The sequence below is a fragment of the Bufo bufo genome, chromosome 3 (assembly GCF_905171765.1).
Source record: "Bufo bufo chromosome 3, aBufBuf1.1, whole genome shotgun sequence".
Lineage (NCBI taxonomy): Eukaryota > Metazoa > Chordata > Amphibia > Anura > Bufonidae > Bufo > Bufo bufo.
The window spans coordinates 102027080-102047001 of record NC_053391.1 but is presented as its reverse complement, the minus strand read 5'-3'; the positions used below and the strand labels follow the sequence as shown (position 1 = coordinate 102047001).

The window sequence follows — 19922 nt, the reverse complement described above, 5'->3', positions numbered from 1 at the left end:
ATGAAGGGTGTAACAAAGAGGAAGTAGCCTTGTTGACTACAGAGACCATTTAGAATTCAAGGGTTGAATTTTATTCATTGTTACCGGCAACAGAAACGATAACTACATCTAAAATGTTCACAAGCTGTCTTCAGACAAATTCAGAATAAGATCATACACAGATGACACACAGATGAAACAAGCCTAATGGAAGCTATCTCAAATCTATAGCATGCCAGCTGGTGTAAAACTACAACTGCCGACATACTCTGGCAGTCATACAAACAAGTTGGAAGTTTTTGTTTTTTTCCAACAGCTGATCAGCCAAATTTTGGAGATCATTGCCTTACTGCCTTCCCTAGTAAGATAAACAACAGAAAATAAATCTTACCCAACTGGCACAAAGTTGTGTCCATCAGCGGAGCATCAGGATTATTCCAAATGCAACAAGCCCTTCAGGAGCCAGAGCAGCAGATGGGAGTGATAATGGCTCTCACTATAGGATGCGTCACAGTGGTTTCCCTCTAAGTGAAGGGTGCACCCTTTCTTCCCTCAAGGCATTCCCTGTAGTTGGTGCTCTTGCCTGATAATAGTTTTGAATGCCCTTGATGGTGGTTGAATGGCTGCCTGGCAAGAGGTGTAGTAGGGAAGTGGCCAGCGTATGGTGAGGTAGGAGTAAGGAAACCAGGCTAGAGGTAAAAGAATAAACTTACTTTACTAGAGTGAAAAATAGGATTTGTAGTACATCCAACAATAATCTGTACATAGTGCAAATCCTTGTCCCAGAGGCCAAGGTATAAGGCTGGCAAAGTGGCAAGTAATGGCACTCTTGGCATGCTAGCTTGCTAAAATATTTCTCACTAGAATATCTTGCTGGCAACTTTAGTCTGGCAATTATGGCTATAGTGTCCGCTGCGGGATAAAGGTTTTGGTGATGGGTGTCTTAACTGTAATACCTCACAAGCTGCAAAGTCTGGTTATCTATAGTCACAGGTTACCTTGCATAGTCCTATGCCTGGCCATGTAGATTCTAATTTCTTTCTTTCTTTCATTCACAGAAACAGTAATTTTCACAAGTATTAGTTAGTCTCTGGATCTTGAGGCCTAAAGAGAAGGAGCAAATGGACTTGTTTCTTCCCTCCTCACATACTCACTCTAGTCTCCTTTCAGGACCAGTCCACTCCTGCCCCTTCTGGGAAGGGTGAAACAGAGTGATTAACCTTTTCCCTGACAACCATACCAGGCTATACTGGGTGTACATTATATTATATGACATTACATCACACCTTAAAAGGTCAGCAATGTTTTAACAAACTGAATAAATCAATAATAAAGGTGAATATAAGAAACATCATTATACATGAATATATCTTATCAGAGAAAAAGCCTGACAACATGTGTCTATTTCAGTGTTTCCCAACCAGTGTGCCTCCAGCTGTTGCAAAACTACACCTCCCAGCATTCCCGCACAGCCAAATGCAGTCCGGGCATGCTGGGAGTTGTAGTTTTGCAACAGCTGGAGGCACACTGGTTGGGAAACACTGGTCTATTTCATCTCTTCTGTCTCCGTGCAGCTCACTACCCCTCCTTTCTCCATAGAATTCTATGGGTCATTCTATATCTCCAGTGAGCTGACAGCCGTCTTGTCTTTCAAGACAGGCTTAGCAGAGAATGATGTTAACAAGGGGTAGGGGAAGAAAGAAGCATTTTTTTTAGATATTTTACAGAGTTTCTACTATTGATTTATGCAGAGTTTGTTCAAATCACAGTGACCATTTAAATATGCAGATTGCAGCCATTCTTCGCTCATTCCCTTGGAAAACAAAAATACAATGTCCCCAGAAGACCACAGTTACCGTAGCAAACATCTCCAACAGCCACCACAACAATGCAGCAGCATCCAGTAATTGACTCTACCATATCTTCTCTCTGCACATGTTGTTGATGTTCCATAAACTCCAGAGAAGTCATTTACCAAGTCGGAATCTGTTCTGTTCATTAAGTAATACGGGTTTGTATGAATGAACAGAAACGTTAACATTATTATATTTCATCATTAGTTCTTTTACTTCTGACTTCAAACCAAAATGGTTATTGCAGCCATTGTTTGAATAAATGTGGAATTCAGATGCAGACCGCAAAACCTAAACTCTAAGTTTTTCTGAGATTGTTGCGGGTCCTGATAGTTGGGTTCCCATTGATCAGAAAGTGGTGGCCCATCCTAGGGGGAAAACCCTTTTAAAGGAATTATCTAGGATTAGAAAAACATGGCTGCTTTCTTCCAAAAATGGTACCAAAACAGTCTTGGAGTTGTGTGTGGAATTGCCACATTTAGTTCAAGGGAGAAGAGTAAAAATACCATACAAAACCTGTGGACATGTGAGATGCTGTATTTGGAAGAAAATAGCCATCTTTGCATCTAAGGCTAGTATTCAAAGATCTGGAAGGCTGTTCCAGTAAGATGCCGAGAATCAGATGGAAAAATACAACTGTGCAGTATGTCCGGCCGATTCTCAGCATATTTGCCGGGTTGTGGTTGGATCTCCACAGTCCCCATTATAGTTAATGGAGCCGGCAGGAATTCAGGCAATGCTGGATCCAGAGAGCTCTGGTAGGCTGTTCCCTTCTAGAAAAGCCTGCTGAATCTTTAAACACTTATGTAAAGCTAGTCTACTGTAAAAGTATATAATGTATTCTATGAAAAGATATTGAACATATACTGCCCTCTGCTTAAAAAAAAGTGTTATAAACGGGTAGCACATGCAGTAGATGGAATATTAACACTGAAAGCTTTTGCCATATTTTTTTTCAGAACAGCCATTCAGTTTGAGCAATGAAAGGCTATCTTGGATTTAACAATTGATGACTTTCCTTAGGTTAGGTCTTCAGTGTCAGAACGGTGAGGGTCTGAAACTCCAGTCCGCACCCCTGTCGTTCCGCTGTTTGAAGTAGTTCTGGCACCACAGCTCCATCCACTGTGTATTGGGTGGAGTCATTACTGCACTGCTGCTCCCATTGACTTCAGTGGGATTATTAATGCAGTAACCAGCTCCGTCCACTACACAATGGACTGTGCCGTTCTGGTGCCTATTTCTGGTGTCGGAAATCCTGATAAACCCTTTTAATAAAGGACAATTCCACCTAAATATTAAAAAATAATAGACATATATTAATTTAAAAAAAAAATATTAAAATTTGGTACATGTCCTTATTCCTAGTTTGACCTTATATGGACGTCGGCAAATTTTTTATTTCTTGGGGTTCCTGTTTTTGCAAAAAGTGACAATAAGATCCACTAACAATTGAATAAACCAATTCATCAGCCTAAACTGTCAGGTAAGTGCTTGTAAACTGCCGAGAAGCTACTGAACAAGAGAAAACCATTATGGTGATAGATTCTGTTGTCACTTTTTCAAAGATGGGAACGGAGACAGAAAATAAGATAACACAACTAAAAACTTTAGCTATCACTTTAGCTGTAATTGGGCCAAATTTAAAAAGGTTGTCCCATAAGGGCACCCCCTGTCCGTATGTCCCATTCGGATACTTGGACACCATACAGGAGGAATTCCTTGCTTGGTACACCCCTCTGTGAGTTGCTGAAAAGAATTGGGCTCACTATGGAGAAACTGTCTTAAAGGGGTTGGCCACTATATTACAGTAGTTACATAATTACATAGGTTGAAGAAGACACAGGTCCATCCAACTCACCCTTTCTCAATGAATTCTGCCCTTGTGCAGGGAACAGCTCATAACAGCACTTTGTGATACACTGTTATGTGCTGGGATGGTTTACATCGATCACCCCTTGTTTACTGCATACATTCTTAATAAGACCTCCACACTCCAGTCCCAAAATGGCTGCTGATGGAGGGTCATGTGATTAGTCCTGTCTGCAAGTGGCCTCTGTCGACTAGCACCGCGCGGCACTGTGCATGTGCTAGTTTCTAATACTATATGCAGTCAAAGGAGGCCGTTGAATGACTGGTTCCTGCTTTACCCACACTGGTAGCTGGTGTTGTCTATGATTTGTCTTGAACATCGGGTATTTTAAAGGGCATCTGTCAGCAGATTTGTACCTATGAAACTAGCTGACCTTTTACATGTGCGCTTGGCAGCTGAAGGCATCTGTGTTGGTCCTATGTTCATACCGTATGCGCCCACATTGCTGAGAAAAATGAGCAAATGAGCCTCTAGGAACAACAGGAGCATTGATGTTACTCCTAGAGGCTCCACTTTCTCTGCAACTGCCCTGTCCTCTCCACCTTCATTGACAGGTCCAGGTGTGATGATGTTTTCACTGCCTGGCTCTGTCAATTAAAGTGGAGAGGGCTCAGCAGTTGTAGAGAGAGCAGAGCCTCTAGGTGTAACAGCAACGCCACCGTTGCTCCTAGAGGCTCTTTGGCACATATTAAAAAAATAAAATTCACAGCAATATGGATTCCCCCCTCTTGTTCTTGCCTTTGTCATCCTCTGTATGTGATTTTGTCCTGATATGTTGATGTATCGGGTTGACCTTTGCACCTCTTAATTTCTGATGTATTACAACTCCTACTTTGTGCAGTAGCGCTGGCCTTTTTGCTGTTTATTCTGGTGCATTGAATTTCTTAAATTTGTCGGGACAGCAGAGGCTGGGAATTTTCTATAACCCTACAGGGAGGCATGGATATAAGTTGGACTATTGAGAAATTCTGATTGACTCTGTTTTATTGGCTTATTTTTAACTGTGTGTGCATCAGCTTTTTCTCCGACATTCTTCCACAAAACCAGAAATTCAATAAGTAATAAGTGAATATACAACAGAAAGGCATTTTCCAGTACACTTATCTTCAGCTATTAAATTGTCACTCTACTCAATTTTGAAATGTTATATATCATTATCATAATCACTCAGGTCTCTGTTCAATAAATCTTCCCATCGAGGAAAATACTGTTTAAGAGCCATTTATTTTAATAGGATTTCTATGTTGCAAAATGGGGAAGACCACTTCATAGCACAATAATTAGCAGCCTGAGAAACGGAAGACATATAAAAGACGTTGTAATCCATTGTATATAGCCACCTTGCTAAACATGAATATTATTATTATACTGCTGTAATGTTCCCAGGTAGACTTCATTACGTATGTGACTCACCATAGCATCCAATTCTAATATTTTAATATTAAGAGGGTATTCTCTCTGCACAATAATAATGACCTATCGTCAGGATAGGACAGTGATGGCTAACCTCCGGCACTCCAGCTGTGGTGAAACTACGACTCTCAGCATGATCCATTCAATTCTATGGAGTTCTGAGAACAGCCAAGCAAGTGTACATCTTGGGAGTCGTAGTTTTATCACAGCTGGAGTGCCGGAGGTTAGCCATCACAGGGATAGGTCATCAATATCAGGTTGGTGGAATTCAACCCTCAGCTGTTTGAAGGGAACACAGCCCTTATGTAAGCACTGCAATTTCTTGAATGTTTACATGCAACCGGCTACATTGTAGTGGCGGTACAGGGTAATTGCAGCTCTGTCCTATTCACTTGACTAGAAGAGTAAACTGTAATTATACTACAATCTAGATGGCGTGCAGCCAAACACTGAGCATGACGCAACGCTTACACAAACCCCTTCAAACTGCTAATCAGTGGGGGTGTCAGTTGTCTGACCCTCACTGATCTGAATTGAATGACTTATCCTCAGGATATTATGAAATCTGACAACCTCTTTAATGATATGTCTGGTCACAAGCCCCTTCCATCTGTAGCCATCTTATGGGCTGGACCTCTTTATGTATGGAAAAGAGGACTTGCTTGTTGAACAAGGGAGCATGGCGCAATCAATACTGAAAACAGCACAGAAGGGTATATTAGTAAGTTGCACTTATTCACCTACAACACAAATGTAATGTACAGTACAGACCAAAAGTTTGGACACACCTTCTCATTCAAAGAGTTTTCTTTATTTTCATGACTATGAAAATTGTAGATTCACACTGAATGCATCAAAACTATGAATTAACACATGTGGAATTATATACATAACAAACAAGTGTTAAACAACTGAAAATATGTCATATTCTAGGTTCTTCAAAGTAGCCACCTTTTGCTTTGATTACTGCTTTGCACACTTTTGGCATTCTCTTGATGAGCTTCGAGAGGTAGTCCCCTGAAATGGTTTTCACTTCACAGGTGTGCCCTGTCAGATTTAATAAGTGGGATTTCTTGCCTTATAAATGGGTTTGGGACCATCAGTTGCGTTGAGGAGAAGTCAGGTGGATACACAGCTGATAGTCCTACTGAATAGACTGTTAGAATTGGTATTATGGCAAGAAAAAAGCAGCTAAGTAAAGAAAAACGAGTGGCCATCATTACTTTAAGAAATGAAGGTCAGTCAGTCAGCCGAAAAATTGGGAAAACTTTGAAAGTAAGGGCTTTTTGACCATGAAGGAGAGTGATGGGGTGCTGCGCCAGATGACCTGGCCTCCACAGTCACCGGACCTGAACCCAATCGAGATGGTTTGGGGTGAGCTGGACCGCAGAGTGAAGGCAAAGGGCCAACAAGTGCTAAGCATCTCTGGGAACTCCTTCAAGACTGTTGGAAGACCATTTCAGGGGACTACCTCTTGAAGCTCATCAAGAGAATGCCAAGAGTGTGCAAAGCAGTAATCAAAGCAAAAGGTGGCTACTTTGAAGAACCTAGAATATGACATATTTTCAGTTGTTGTTTGTTATGCATATAATTCCACATGTGTTTATTCATAGTTTTGATGCCTTCATAGTCATGAAAATAAAGACAACTCTTTGAATGAGAAGATGTGTCCAAACTTTTGGTCTGTACTGTAATTAGTCATACACTGGCTAACGCATTTACATCATCAGCCATCAATTTCAATGAGCTACAGTAGATGCAATTCCACATCTCTCCAGCAAAATAATGCCTGCAGCACATTAACCTGGTAAGATGCATTAGAAATGAACTCCTGATGGGCCAACTCCTTTGAGTGGACCATAAGAGGAAGTCACTTTTTCCACTGCATGGTATCGGCTCTATCCTAGTCTACTCTACTCTCATCTACTCACTCTAGGTACTTAGTTTTCCACTGTAGATATGGCACTGTAGCTGGTCATCATATAGATGCTGAATGATACTGCAGTGACATCATCGTCAACGCGACACACACAGGAACAATTTTGAAGGATATTGAAGGGCTGTTTTTTTTTTAATTCTCATTATGCAGCTGTCTGTCATCTCCTCAGTTGACCACAGCATGATTTTGCGGGTTGCCATATATTAAAAAGAGAGTGTTAAAAGCCCATCTCCCTATTGCTGTGCATCTAGCACTCAACTAATACCCTGTGATCGCTGCCTGAGTGGTAACGGTGCATGCTCCCACAATACCCTCACACTGCACTTCTAGCTTGGACAGCTGGTCCTCCATAATGTACTGTAACTGCCAGCAAGTGTGTTCACACATTGTCCCTCCGACATGTTTCACCAATTCACCATATTAGGGCAGTGAACGCCGCTATTGTCACTTGCCTGGCTAATAAAGCCTCTCATTTCATGTAAACCACTTTAGGCAGCTATCCTGTAATGTCATGTTTCGTCTACATTGTCTCTCGTTTCTCAATTGGTGCTGCCCCATAGTGATAAGCGGCAGGGGCAATATTCAAATTTGCGATATTTCGTTAATATTTTGTCGAATATTCGTCGTATATTTGCGAATTCAAGAATTCGCTATTACTTTCTGGATTGCGAAAATCGGCAATGTAATATTCACGTAAAGAGCGCGCGATACTGGCGTGGGTCACTTTTGCTACATTTTCCAAGCTGCTAGAAGTTTCCTGAGACTGGAGAAAATGGTTGGCACGGCAGAACTTAAAAATGGCTTTATATGCAGATAGAGTGCTCCAATATATTCGCGATCGCGCTAATCGGCAATTAATAATGCAAATATTTTGGCGCAATACATGAAACTTCACATTTTAGCAGGTCTGACTACATATTACTGATTGGTGCACTATGTATTGTTGTGACATCACAGCACTATGTCTGTAGCATGTATGTATGGACAGCAGAACCTATCAGCTACACTATATCACTATCTCCCACTAACTATCTGTATTATATATATAAGCTACCGTATCTAACTATCTATCTAATGTAGTATGGAAAGCACAGAGCACAGCAATGACACTGCTCTCTCTCTCAGAACTTAAAAAAACTGTAGAAAATGGCTGTTGGCGAGGTTCTTATATAGTAAGGGGTAAGCAACTTTCCTATTGGTTGCTAGGGATGTTGCTAAGCTCAGACAAAGACATTGCAGCCTTCTCATTGGTCCACAAGCAAGAACCAGGGAGGGATCATGGATTCAGATGGAAAAAAAATCTAGAATATTCGCGAATATGAATATATAGCACTATAGTCTAAATCTTCGTGAATTCTCCAAGTGGCGATATTTGCGATTAATATTTGCTATTCGAATATTCGCGCCCAACACTACTGCCCCACTCCGCCATCACAGCACCACCCTCCTGCTTGACTTAGCGCCTCTCCTGCTTGTAGTACGCTCTCTCTCTTTCTCATTGGAGAAATTTGTTTAGCTTCTGCTCATGTCTTGGGACTTGGTCTCTGACAAACAAGCTGCTATCCATTATATATGTACAATATGCCCTTATTCCTTCTTACTAGGAACTGATTCTTCCATTATCTTCTGATTCCGTTTTTCTTGCCATCTATACCACTTATATATTTCCCTGATATGATACTACTGGCTCTTTGCCTTTTCATTATTATGAATGTTCCTTTCACGAGATTACTGTACATAACCTTTCTGTACTCCTACCAAAATATATCTATTTGGGCAATTCCGGTGTACTTATGTAGTATTAGAGGTACATGATTGGTATTCTCATTAGGTTTCTAAATATGAACTTTTCATACATATGTTATAATGTGTCCATTTACATTATCTACTAAATTCCTCCTGTACTCATAGGTAGGAGTACTTATCTATAATTCTGTTGTTGTCCTTGTTAGGGTAAATGATCTTCCAATAGCTTTATGTGACATTAGATGTCCACCTTGTATCTGTTTGCTCATTGAAGTGAATCATTATTATTTTGTTCACCACTAGATGGAGCTCCTCACCTTTTTAGTCTTTTCCCTAAGACATTGCTCCATCTTTGATTCTCTCAAGTTGAAATATTTTTTTAGCTTATCTTATTCCTATAGCTTGATCTTATTTTCAATTTTGCTTTTTCTTCAGGGGGAGAGTCCATACGCCTTCATTCATCAGGTAAGTGTGATGCTTCTTCTTTTTGTATCTTCCCTCATTTTGTTTCTAATCCTATGAATAGATACTACACTTTTTGGATATTACTCTGTGGGTTTCTGCTGTAATTGATGCCTTTGTTATAACAGTAGTTAATTATGACAATATATACTTCTCTGTTGTGTGACATACCATTTAATTTTTGCTCTCCTATGTTTTTATTTCCTTCTTGCTTAGTCTATCATTTTTCCTTCTAGTCAAATTTTTTGGCTATTTAAAGTATAACAATGGAGTGAAGGTGAATCGTTTGTTTAGGAATTTTGCACAAAAAAAGGTATTCTTGGACCAGTTAGAAATGTACATGATGTAAACTGTAGTGAAGGTAATTTTATTACCAAAGACTGCATTTATCACTCCCTTCCGATCCTCAGTTGTGTCATGTGACCAACACTCTGACTCTCCAAATAACACAGCATCTTATGTGTGGACAGGCAGTCTGTTTCTCTATGTATTCCTATGGGAGCCTCAATGTCAGTCTCATATGAACGAATAGAGAAGTAACTGACTTCCTCTCCTGGATCAGAGTGTTGGTCAAAAGACACAGCTGAGGATCAGAAGGGAGGCTATAACTCATAAATTCAATCACTGGTAAAAAGATTACCTTCATTACAATTTATATTATGTACCTTTCTAACAGAAAAGAGAATAAACATCTTTGTGGGAGTGCTTCCTCAAGCTTTGCAGGTGGTATATCCACTTTTTGGTCTGAATTTCCTTGGAGTGGACCTGGTTTTATATGACTGATGCCAGAAAAAGAGAGGCTACTGAGGTTGCCCTGATAGACATATCTAACATGCTTTGAAATAAGTGTGCTATAAAACGAACAAAAAACAGTGCAGAGTGCCACATAGGGTAGTATTGTAATGTAAAAATGGAAGAGGATCGGCAGAAGAGGAACTTGGGAATTTGCAGATTTGCAGCTTAGATGAAAGGGAAGGCAACAGGTCAGTGTTCTATTTCTACACCAGTTAATGTGTTTTTTTTGTTTTTTTTTAACCAGAGTTGCTTTAACTATAAATTGGTCAACCCTTTTTAAAAATGCTTTGTTAATCCATTACTGTCCCATCTTGCACAGATATCTCATGTAGTGACAAATCTCTGGCCAATCACTGGTTAGCACAGTTCTTACATGATTTTCATAGTATTGCCTTGGCTTGCTTGGAACCTCATTGGATGTGGTACCAAAAAAGTACCAGGTAGTATCCTGAACTTTGGCCTAGTGGAAAACCAAAAAGGCAAAGTAGAGTCGATACCTGTACAGTGGAAAATAGACTTAAAAGTGCAAACACAAACACCTCCCCAAACAGACAGAATAACATTAGTCATAAATTGAGGGGAAGAGAATGGTGGTTAAAGCTGGTCATACAAATAAAAAGCTGATGACTGCTGTCTCCTTTGACCTATAACTTTGCACACTTGGCATTGTGGGAAACGGCTGCCGTACGTATCTGAACAAAAGTATGGGGCATATTGAAATGCAACATAGAATAAAGAGGTTTTCTCAACCCAAAGGGTATTTATCATCTAAGGAATGTCCTCGAAGCTCCTCCTGCACTGCTTATGCCATGTACAATTTATAAATATCATTTCTTACACGTGTTAGGGCGGGTACGCATTCGCGTTATGGAACTCCGTTATAAGGTTCGGTTATAACTCGGTTGAAATGTTAAGGAATTTTAGGACGGAGTGCAAAACGACAAAAAATGCATTTTGTTTTGCTCCATCCTAATACATGTCTATGGGGACGAATAACTGTTCCGTTTGGTTCCAGAAAAAATAGTTCTCTATAGCAGAACCAAACTGAACTGTTATGTGTCCCCATAGACATGTATTAGGAAGGAGCAAAATGGAATGCCTCTTAAAGGCTTCTGTTTTGCTCTCCGTCCTAAAATTCCATTATATTCCGTTATAATTCTTTTATAACGTAACCCTATAATGCTATTCCGTAACACAAATGCGAACCCCCCCTTAACTGTTAGAACAATGAGAAGTGTGATATCTACTATATCACATGTGGTCCAGGGTCACAGGCTCTTTGGCTTCATTTAAGAAACTTTACATTTTGTAAAATAAGTAATAATATTCCCATAAAATAAAAGTCGCCTTGGACACCTTATTGTTTTTTTGCGGTTTACACGAAAATAGATGAAAATCTGGATGGAAAATGCAGACACATTTACTAACATTGTAGTTCCTTGCAGATCTTGACTAAACCACTAAACTATAGCTTCCAGTGATTTCTTGGTATGGCATATTGTGAAACATAATCTAAATGTGGATTGGTTATTGTCTGCAATACATCTGTTTTATACATCACTGGTGATTATTGATCATATAGAATCATGTCACTGTGCTAATGAGGAACATTATCTAATTATACCTTCTGCATGATGTTCACATGCACAGTAATCCTCTCATTCTCTTATTAACATATTACATTTGCATGAATTAAAAAAAGAAGGGTAGTTAAAGAAACAGCACTAATGTAAAGTGGCAGCACCTCCTTGTGAGGGCACGTCCACGCGAACAAATTTTACACCATAGATTTTGCCACAAGCAAAATCCATATGTATTATACATGCAATTTTTTTTTACAGAAGTTGCTTTGGATTTGCCATGGATTTCACACTGTGCAAAGGGTATACACACCCCTTGACAAAACCTGCTGAAAGAATTGATGAGCTACAGATTTAAAATCCATATTTTATGTCAATTCCAAATTTTTTTGCAGTGAAAAATCTGCAACATATCTACCCTGTGAGAACATATCCTTATGGAGAAAAAAGCTCATGCAGCTACTATATGGCCAGTTCCAGATCCTTCAGTCCACCATACAACTTGTGAAATTCCAGAGTGGAGAGTGGTCATGTGTGGCCCTGTAGCCAGTAACTCACCCCAGTGGTGATGTTTCCTTCAAGCAGTCACTTCATTGGGTCTCATGCTCCTTGCGATTACACACGTGAACCCCATCCACTCTACAAGATAACAAGCAGGGAAGCGTAGTGTTGTGGACTGAAGGAACCAGACCTGAGCAGTAGGGAGCAGGTAAGTATGCTTATATTTTGCAGGTCCGGTGGGGAGAAGAGACTATGCAAAACTGTTTCAAAGGTGGGCAACCCCCTTTAAAGATAGTGTGGCCATAAATGGGGGTTTGGGAGAACATTTTGCATGTTCTTGGAGCTGGGCTTGAATGTCCCTATCTCTCCTTGGGGGCGAGAGTGTCTTAATTGGCAAGAGGAGACTTATAGGCCATACATGCTCCTCTGGAATTCTGGGAAAAAAGGGATGCAAATCAATTATTAACAATACTCTGATGCCAACCGATGTAAGGCAGCTATCCTATGTCAATGTTCGACCTTTTAAATAGGCCTTAAGACATGAATTGGATATTAAATAAGCCAGCACCTCATCTGCAGACAGCTGTTTCGGGGTGAGAGAACTGGCTTAACCCATTTCCATCTCTTTATTCCCAGAATTCCAGAGGAGCGTGTATGGCCTATACGTCTCCTCATGTCGATTAAGGCGCTCTCTCCCCAAAGAGAGATAGTACCCCCAAATCCTGACATAGGCCTCTCACCCAGTTAAGCCAGTACTTGCTGCTCTGCACTGGTGAGGGCCAATCAACCAGAAACAGCTCTCTGCAGATGAGGTGCTTGCTTATTTAATATCTGAGTCATGTCTCAAGGCCTATTTAAAGGATAGCTGCCTTACATCTGGTGGCATCAGAGGCACAGCTTGTTAAGAGCTCATTTGCATCCCTTTCTTTCTAAAATGTCCCTAAAATGCTGGTAGGGATAAGACAGCTATGTTTCCTGCTTTTTTACATTAGGTAAGAAGAGTGTAGAGCTGGTAATAAGTACCAGGCCATCCTGTCCCGGAATGGTGGAATGAGATGGCATGAAACACATCAAAAGGGGGTCCCACAATGTTTTGTGGCTCCCTGCTTATATGGACAGTTTGGTCTTCATACATGCAAACTTGTCCTATTCCCAAATTATGATTTCACATAGGATACATAGTTCTTTATTTTTGTAGCTTTACTATGTTAGTTACATTTTGTTAGTTACTCGCTTGTGGGGCAATTAGTCAGTTTTTTTTTTTTTTTTAATGCTCTCTATCATCTGTGAATTAATTACCAGAAACTTTGTAGCAGCATGAAACCCTTCCGGCCAGTACAAGTTAATTGAAGCTGGAAAACTCGGTTTCATTTTCTGCTAGATCTCTGCTGACCGGAGGTATCACTTTATTGAAAAATAGACGGCTGCTATTGTCTACCTGATGTTTCAAATACAGTAACGCCATGAAGAAGTCCCTAGAGTGGGGAAGACAGCTTACTTTAGAATAGATTCTTACATCTTTTTTCAGCCGGAGCTTATATAATGGTGTTGCTTTGAAATGAAATGATATTCCTTCCAAAAATAATACCAAAAATGTTGGGGGAATGAACTGACTATAGAAAATAACCCGTGTAATATAATATGTGGTTGCTGCAGTTGCTAATATATTTTGTATTAAAATTTGATCCTTAAGATTTGATCCAGGAGGAATGTGCCACAAAGAGTTTGTTTTTTGTTTTTGTTCAAGCTGCTCGTCCATTGTGATAACTCTTTGGATGGACACATCTATATCGTTCATAGCTGATATGCCATATGTCGTTTATTCATATAGCTATCCGGACAAACTACATACATAGATAAATGTAAGCAAACTGAGAAGTGCTTTTCATTTCCCTAATTTTGAAGATTAAGGCGCCTTCACATAGTCAGTGTTTGATCAGTGATTTCCATCAGTGATTGTGAGCCAAGACCAGACACCTCCACAGAGATATGTTATGATGAAAAGATTTGCTCCTGTTATGTGTTTTTGCTACGCACCTAGTTTTGGTACACAACCACTGATGAAAATTACAGATTAAACACTGACCAAAAACTGACTGTATGGCCTCTTGCACATGAACGTATTATTTTCAGTTTACGTTATGTTTTTTGCTTTCCGTATACGGTCCATATACGGAACCATTCATTTCAATGGGTCCGCAAAAAAATCGGAAGGTACTCCGTATGCCTTTCATTTCTGTATTTCCATTTTTCCGTTCAAAGATAGAACAAGAAAATACTGTTCTATCAGGGGCCAGCTGTATCATTCTGCAAAAAATAGAATGCACACGGACGTCATCCGTATTTTTTGCGAATCAGTTTTTTGCAGACTGAAAAATACAAAAAAATCAATACGGTTGTGTGCAAGAGGCCTACGAAAGCAGCCTTATGCCTCTTTCTATCACGCCCGTGTGTGGGAGGGAGACACCACACCGGACGAAGAAGAGAGAGGGAACAAGGAACAAGGCCTGAAAGCAAGGGAAGAAAGAAGGACACCTCCTAGTCAAATCCCTAGTCATAGTCCTGACTGGCTATCAGTACCCAAAAGTAGGTGAGTTCATAGGCAGGAGTACATAGAGTCCTAACTCACCCTATAAGAACCTGGCGATAGTGACAGGATTGAGACTACCTGTTCCTCCAGAAAGGAAGGACAACCAGGAGTCTCCCTCAGGCCTACAACAAAGGGCAGGGGAAAAACTACACACAGATAAACCAAAACAAAATGCAAAAGGGAAGGGAAACGCTTAACTTTCCAGTAGCTACGGCAGCAACAGGAACTCAGCTGAGAACCAAATTCCAGCAGACCACAGATACCGCTGAAGCTGTAAACCACACAGCATTGTGGGAGAAGCAACTATAAATAAGGAAAGTTAAATAACCACAATGGCAACACCTGGAGGTTAGAGGTATGGCCAGTACCAGAAACAACACAGACCCCTATTGATCCACAAGGAAACGTGTCAGATCAAAGCACGTGTTGCCAGTCTCACAGATCTTCTGTCACCCACTGTTGCGGGGACGTCCATATGTCTGAGTACGTCCGAGACACTTTCACACGTCAGTGTTTTGGTCAGTGATTTTGAGCCAAAACCAGGTGCAGCTCTAAACACAGAACAGGTGCAGATCTTTCCCTTAGGTCTCTTGCACACGGCCATTGTGCGGCCGTTCTGTGCATTGGGGACCGCAATTTGCGGTCCCCAATGCATGGGCACCATCCATGCTGCAGCCGCGACTGATCCAGACCCATTCAGCTTGAATGGGTCCGTGATCCGTCGACATAGAACAAAAAATAGAACAAGTTAATGGGTCCGTGATGCGGGGAGCACACGACCGGTGCCCGCATATTGCGGACCCGCTGTTTGCAGCCCGCAATACAGGCCAGGACCAGCAACAGGCGTGTGCATGAGGCCTTATACCTTATGTCTGTGGAGGTTCCAGTCCTGGTTTTAGCTCACAATCACTGATGGAAATCACTGACCAAAACACTTCATATTTCAGTGAGTTGGTCAGTGATTTCCATTAGTGAACCAAAACCCAGAGCAGGTCAAATACACAGAAGAAGTGCAAAAATGTATATTATACCTTGTCTCTGTGCAGGCTCCACTACTGGTTTTGACTCTCACAATCACTGATGAAAATCACTGATCAAATACTGACCAAATCACTAGAAGTGTGAACTAGACATAAGGCCACATCCTGATGTTGAGGATCTTGAGGACTTCTTGAAGCTCTTTAGTGTGAACTCTACATGACAATCTACAGAAAAATGCAAGTAAATCGAGTTCTACAAAACCCAATTCACATAGGATTTCTTGCAGAATTTTACTGCTGATTTTAACATTTGCAATACAAAGAATTTGAGTAAAAATCCGTGAAGTACAATTTATGTCATGTCTGGCATACAGTAGCCTGAAGCTGGACATACTCACTAGATGTATACTATCCGAACTTGTCAATTTTGGCAGGACCAGCTGACCATCTAATGTGCCTGTTGGATTTCTATTTGTTTTTGGGAAGATAAGCCGGCAGAAGTGTATGGTAGCAGCTTACTTCCCCTCTTCATTTAGAACACATGCATGCTTGGCTAAGCCAAGCATTCATGTGTATGATGGGGTTGGAAAAAATTGCTGTCGGCTGAACTAGAACAAAAAATGATCACTGGTGATTTTCTTTCTTAGACAAATATAATATTTGATCTCTATGGTTAAAGGGGTTCTCTCACTTCAGTGGCATTTATCATGTAGAGAAAGTTAATACAAGGCACTTAATAATGTATTCTGATTGTCTATATTGCTTCCTTGGCTGACTGACTCGTTTCCATGGTTACAGACCACCCTGCAATCCATCAGTGGTGGTTGTGCTTGCACAATGTAGAAAAAAGCACTAGCCTATGTGTACTGTCCCGGCCACCAGAGAGGCTGACACTTTTTTCTATAGTGTGCAAGCACGACCACCACTGATGGATTGCAGAGTAGTCTGTAACCATGGAAACGAGCAGTGTATAATGCTACATTAATAGGTTGCCGGCCTAGGACGAGAATGCTCATCCTAACTTGCCGGTACTTAACGCTTTAGGATGAGCATTCTCGTTCTAGGGTTAACCGGCTCCCCTACACACGCTGCCGCGATCAGCAGGAGCCCGGCAGATACTGACAGCTGGACCCCTGCTGTATCTGCCAGCTTTGCGGCAGCTTGTACATCCCCATTGGGTCCCCGTGTTATGGGGACCCGATGGTTGCTATGGCAGCCCCGATGCCAGCTACGGAAGTCCCAGAGATCCAGCCCCAGGGCTGGGTCTCCTAGACAACTGTTAGCATCTTACATTGTAAGACACTGACAGTTCAATACAGCACAATACAGATGTATTGTGCCGTAATGAAACAGGGATCAGACCCTAAAATGTTGAAGTCCCATAGTGGGACAAAAATAAAAAAATAATAAAAGTGAAATAAAAGTGTTCTTAGCAATAAATTTTTTTTTAGTTTCAAGAAAAAAAAGCCCCTTTCACATAAAAAGTGACATGTAAAAACATCCCATGATCCAACCCGTCCGGTCAACACTTTAAAAAATAAAAAATATAAAAAGCGATCAAAAAGTCATATGTACTCAAAAATAATACCAATAAAACATCTCATCCCGCAAAAAATTAGTCCCTACATAAGACAATTGGACAAAAAAAAATATATATTGCTTTCAAAAAATGAAAGCATAAAAACATCATTTTTTGTTTCAAAAATGTTTTTATTGTTTAAAACAAAAATATATATAAAAAAACAGACATATTAAGTATTGCCACATCCATAATGACCTGTTCTATAAAAATATCACATGAGGTAACCTGTCTGGTGGTGAACACCGTAAAAAATAAAAAATAAAAACTGTTCCAAAAAGCAATTTTTTTATCACCTTACATCTCAAAAAGTGACATGTAAAATTGTAAAAAATAGGGAAAAAATAAAAACACACATATTAGGTATCGCCGCGTTCGTAACAACCTGCTCTATAAAAACATCCCATGATCCAACCCGTCTGGTCAACACTGTAAAAAATAAAAAATATAAAAAGCGATCAAAAAGTCATATGTACCAAAAAATAATACCAATCAAACCGTAATCTCATGCCGCAAAAAATGCGACCCTACATAAGACAATTGGCCAAAAAATAAAAAAGATATGGCTTTCAGAAAATGGAGACTTAAAACATAATTTTTTGTTTCAAAAATGCTTTTATTGTTTAAAACCAAAATATATTTAAAAAAACAAACATGTTAGGTATCGCTGCATCCGTAACAACCTGCTCTATAAAAATATTACATGAGCTAACCTGACTGTGAACACTGTAAAAAAATTAAAATAAAAACCGGGCCTAATAATAAATTATTTTGTCACCATACATCACAAAAAGTATAATACCAAACGATCAAAAAGTAGTATGTACCCCAAAATAGTACCGCTCAAACCGCAATCTCATCCTGCAAAAAATGAGAACCTAACTAAGACAATAACTCAAAAAATAAAAAAGATTTGGCTTTCTGAAAATGAAGAAATAAAAACATGATTGTTTTTCTTTTAAAAATTGTGCGCTCTGCCGTGTTTCCGTACAGCAGTTTACGACCACATATGGGGTGTTTCTGTAAACTGCAGAATCAGGGTAATAAATATTGAGTTTTATTTGGCTGTTAACCCTTGATTTTTACATGTAAAAATGAATAAAAATGGAGAATCTGCCAAAAAAGTTTAATTTAAAAATTTCATCTTCTTTTCCTTTAATTCTTGTAGAACACCAAATGGTTAAAAAAGTTTTTGAAATCAGTTTTGAATAACTTGAGGGGTGTAGTTTCTACAATGGGGTCATTAATGGGTGTTTTCCACTATGTAAGCCCCAAAAAGTGACTTTAGATTTGAAGTGGTCCTTAAAAAAGTGGGTTTTGGAAATTTTCTTAAAATTCATTTCATTTGTTTCTAAAATTCTAAGCCTTATAACTAAGATCCTAAAAAATAAAATTACATTGACAGAATGATGCAAACATGAAAGTGGGCATCTGGGGAATGTAAGGTAATAACTCTCTTATGATATATCACTATCTGCCTTAAAAGCAAAGAAATAAAAATTTTGAAAATTGCAAATTTTTCCACATTTTCTGTAAATTTTGGATTTTTTAATAAATAAAAGTGAATTATATCGGCAAAAATTTTTCACTATCATGAAGTACAATGTGTCGCGAGAAAATCTCAGAATGGCTTGGATAAGTAAAAGCATTCTGAAGTTCTCACCACATAGAGTGACACATGTCAAGTTTCCAAAAAACGGCCTGATCCTAAAGGTGAAAAATGGCAAGATCCTTCATGTGTTAAAACTAATCTAATCAGCAAATGAAGCAATATGGACAATCACAATACATTAGTAAGGCCTCGTTCACATCACCGTTTCTCCTTTCCGTTCTCCGGCTCCGTTGAGGAGCAGGAGAACGGAAAAGACGGATTCTGCAGATAACTGAGACCTAACTGAGCGTAACGGAGCCTAAAGACTCCATAGACTATACTGGGGTCCGTTCGGTGTCCGCTCAAAACATGATTTTAGAGCAGAGACGAAAGTCTGTGAACGAGGCCTTAGTGCCTTGTATTAACTTTCTCTACATGATAAATTAAAATTACTGAAGTGAGACAACCCCTTTAAGCTCTAGACCAGTGAAGGCTAACCTCTGGCACTCCAGCTGTGGTGAAACTACGACTCCCAACATGCTCCAATTATTTCTATGGAGTTTTGAGAACAGCCAAGCAAGTGTACATACAGCCAAGCAAGTGTACATCTTGGGATTTGTAGTTTTACCACAGCTGGAGTGCCGGAGGTTAGCCATCATGGCTCTAGACCATCTGGAGAATCTATTGGACAATTATTTTGTTCAGGAACATAACTAGACTTGGCGTTAAGGGGCGCCATGGTGAATTCAGGGATGAGCCTTCACTGCCATGTTAGCAATGTGAACTGTAGCTCAAAAATCAATGAACGGATTATAGCAGCATACAGCACAAAGAATACCCCACCCACATAATAGAGTTGGATAGCAGAACTGATGTTCTGACTTCCATCTGGGTGTTACCAGTTTAGGGTTTTCCCTGCACAGCCTAATGCTATGGAATGAGTGGTGCCAGTGTCAGACTGTGCAGAGACACACCCCCAATTGGTGACACGCAAATGGACCTTCATTTCAGAGAGCTGGACATTCATTCATAAACTTCTAACAG

General features: G+C 40.0%; 1 protein-coding gene across 1 annotated transcript in view; it reads left to right on the top strand.

Annotated features, from left to right (window-relative positions):
* Nucleotides 1-8865: 8865 nt before the first annotated feature.
* Nucleotides 8866-19922, top strand: part of SEZ6 (seizure related 6 homolog) — a 606195-nt gene continuing 595138 nt past the window's right edge. Inside the window, exons 1-2 of the mRNA XM_040422120.1 lie at nucleotides 8866-8872; nucleotides 9236-9265. Of these exons, the coding sequence (XP_040278054.1) occupies nucleotides 8866-8872; nucleotides 9236-9265 (37 nt within the window). The remainder of the gene's footprint in view (nucleotides 8873-9235; nucleotides 9266-19922) is intronic.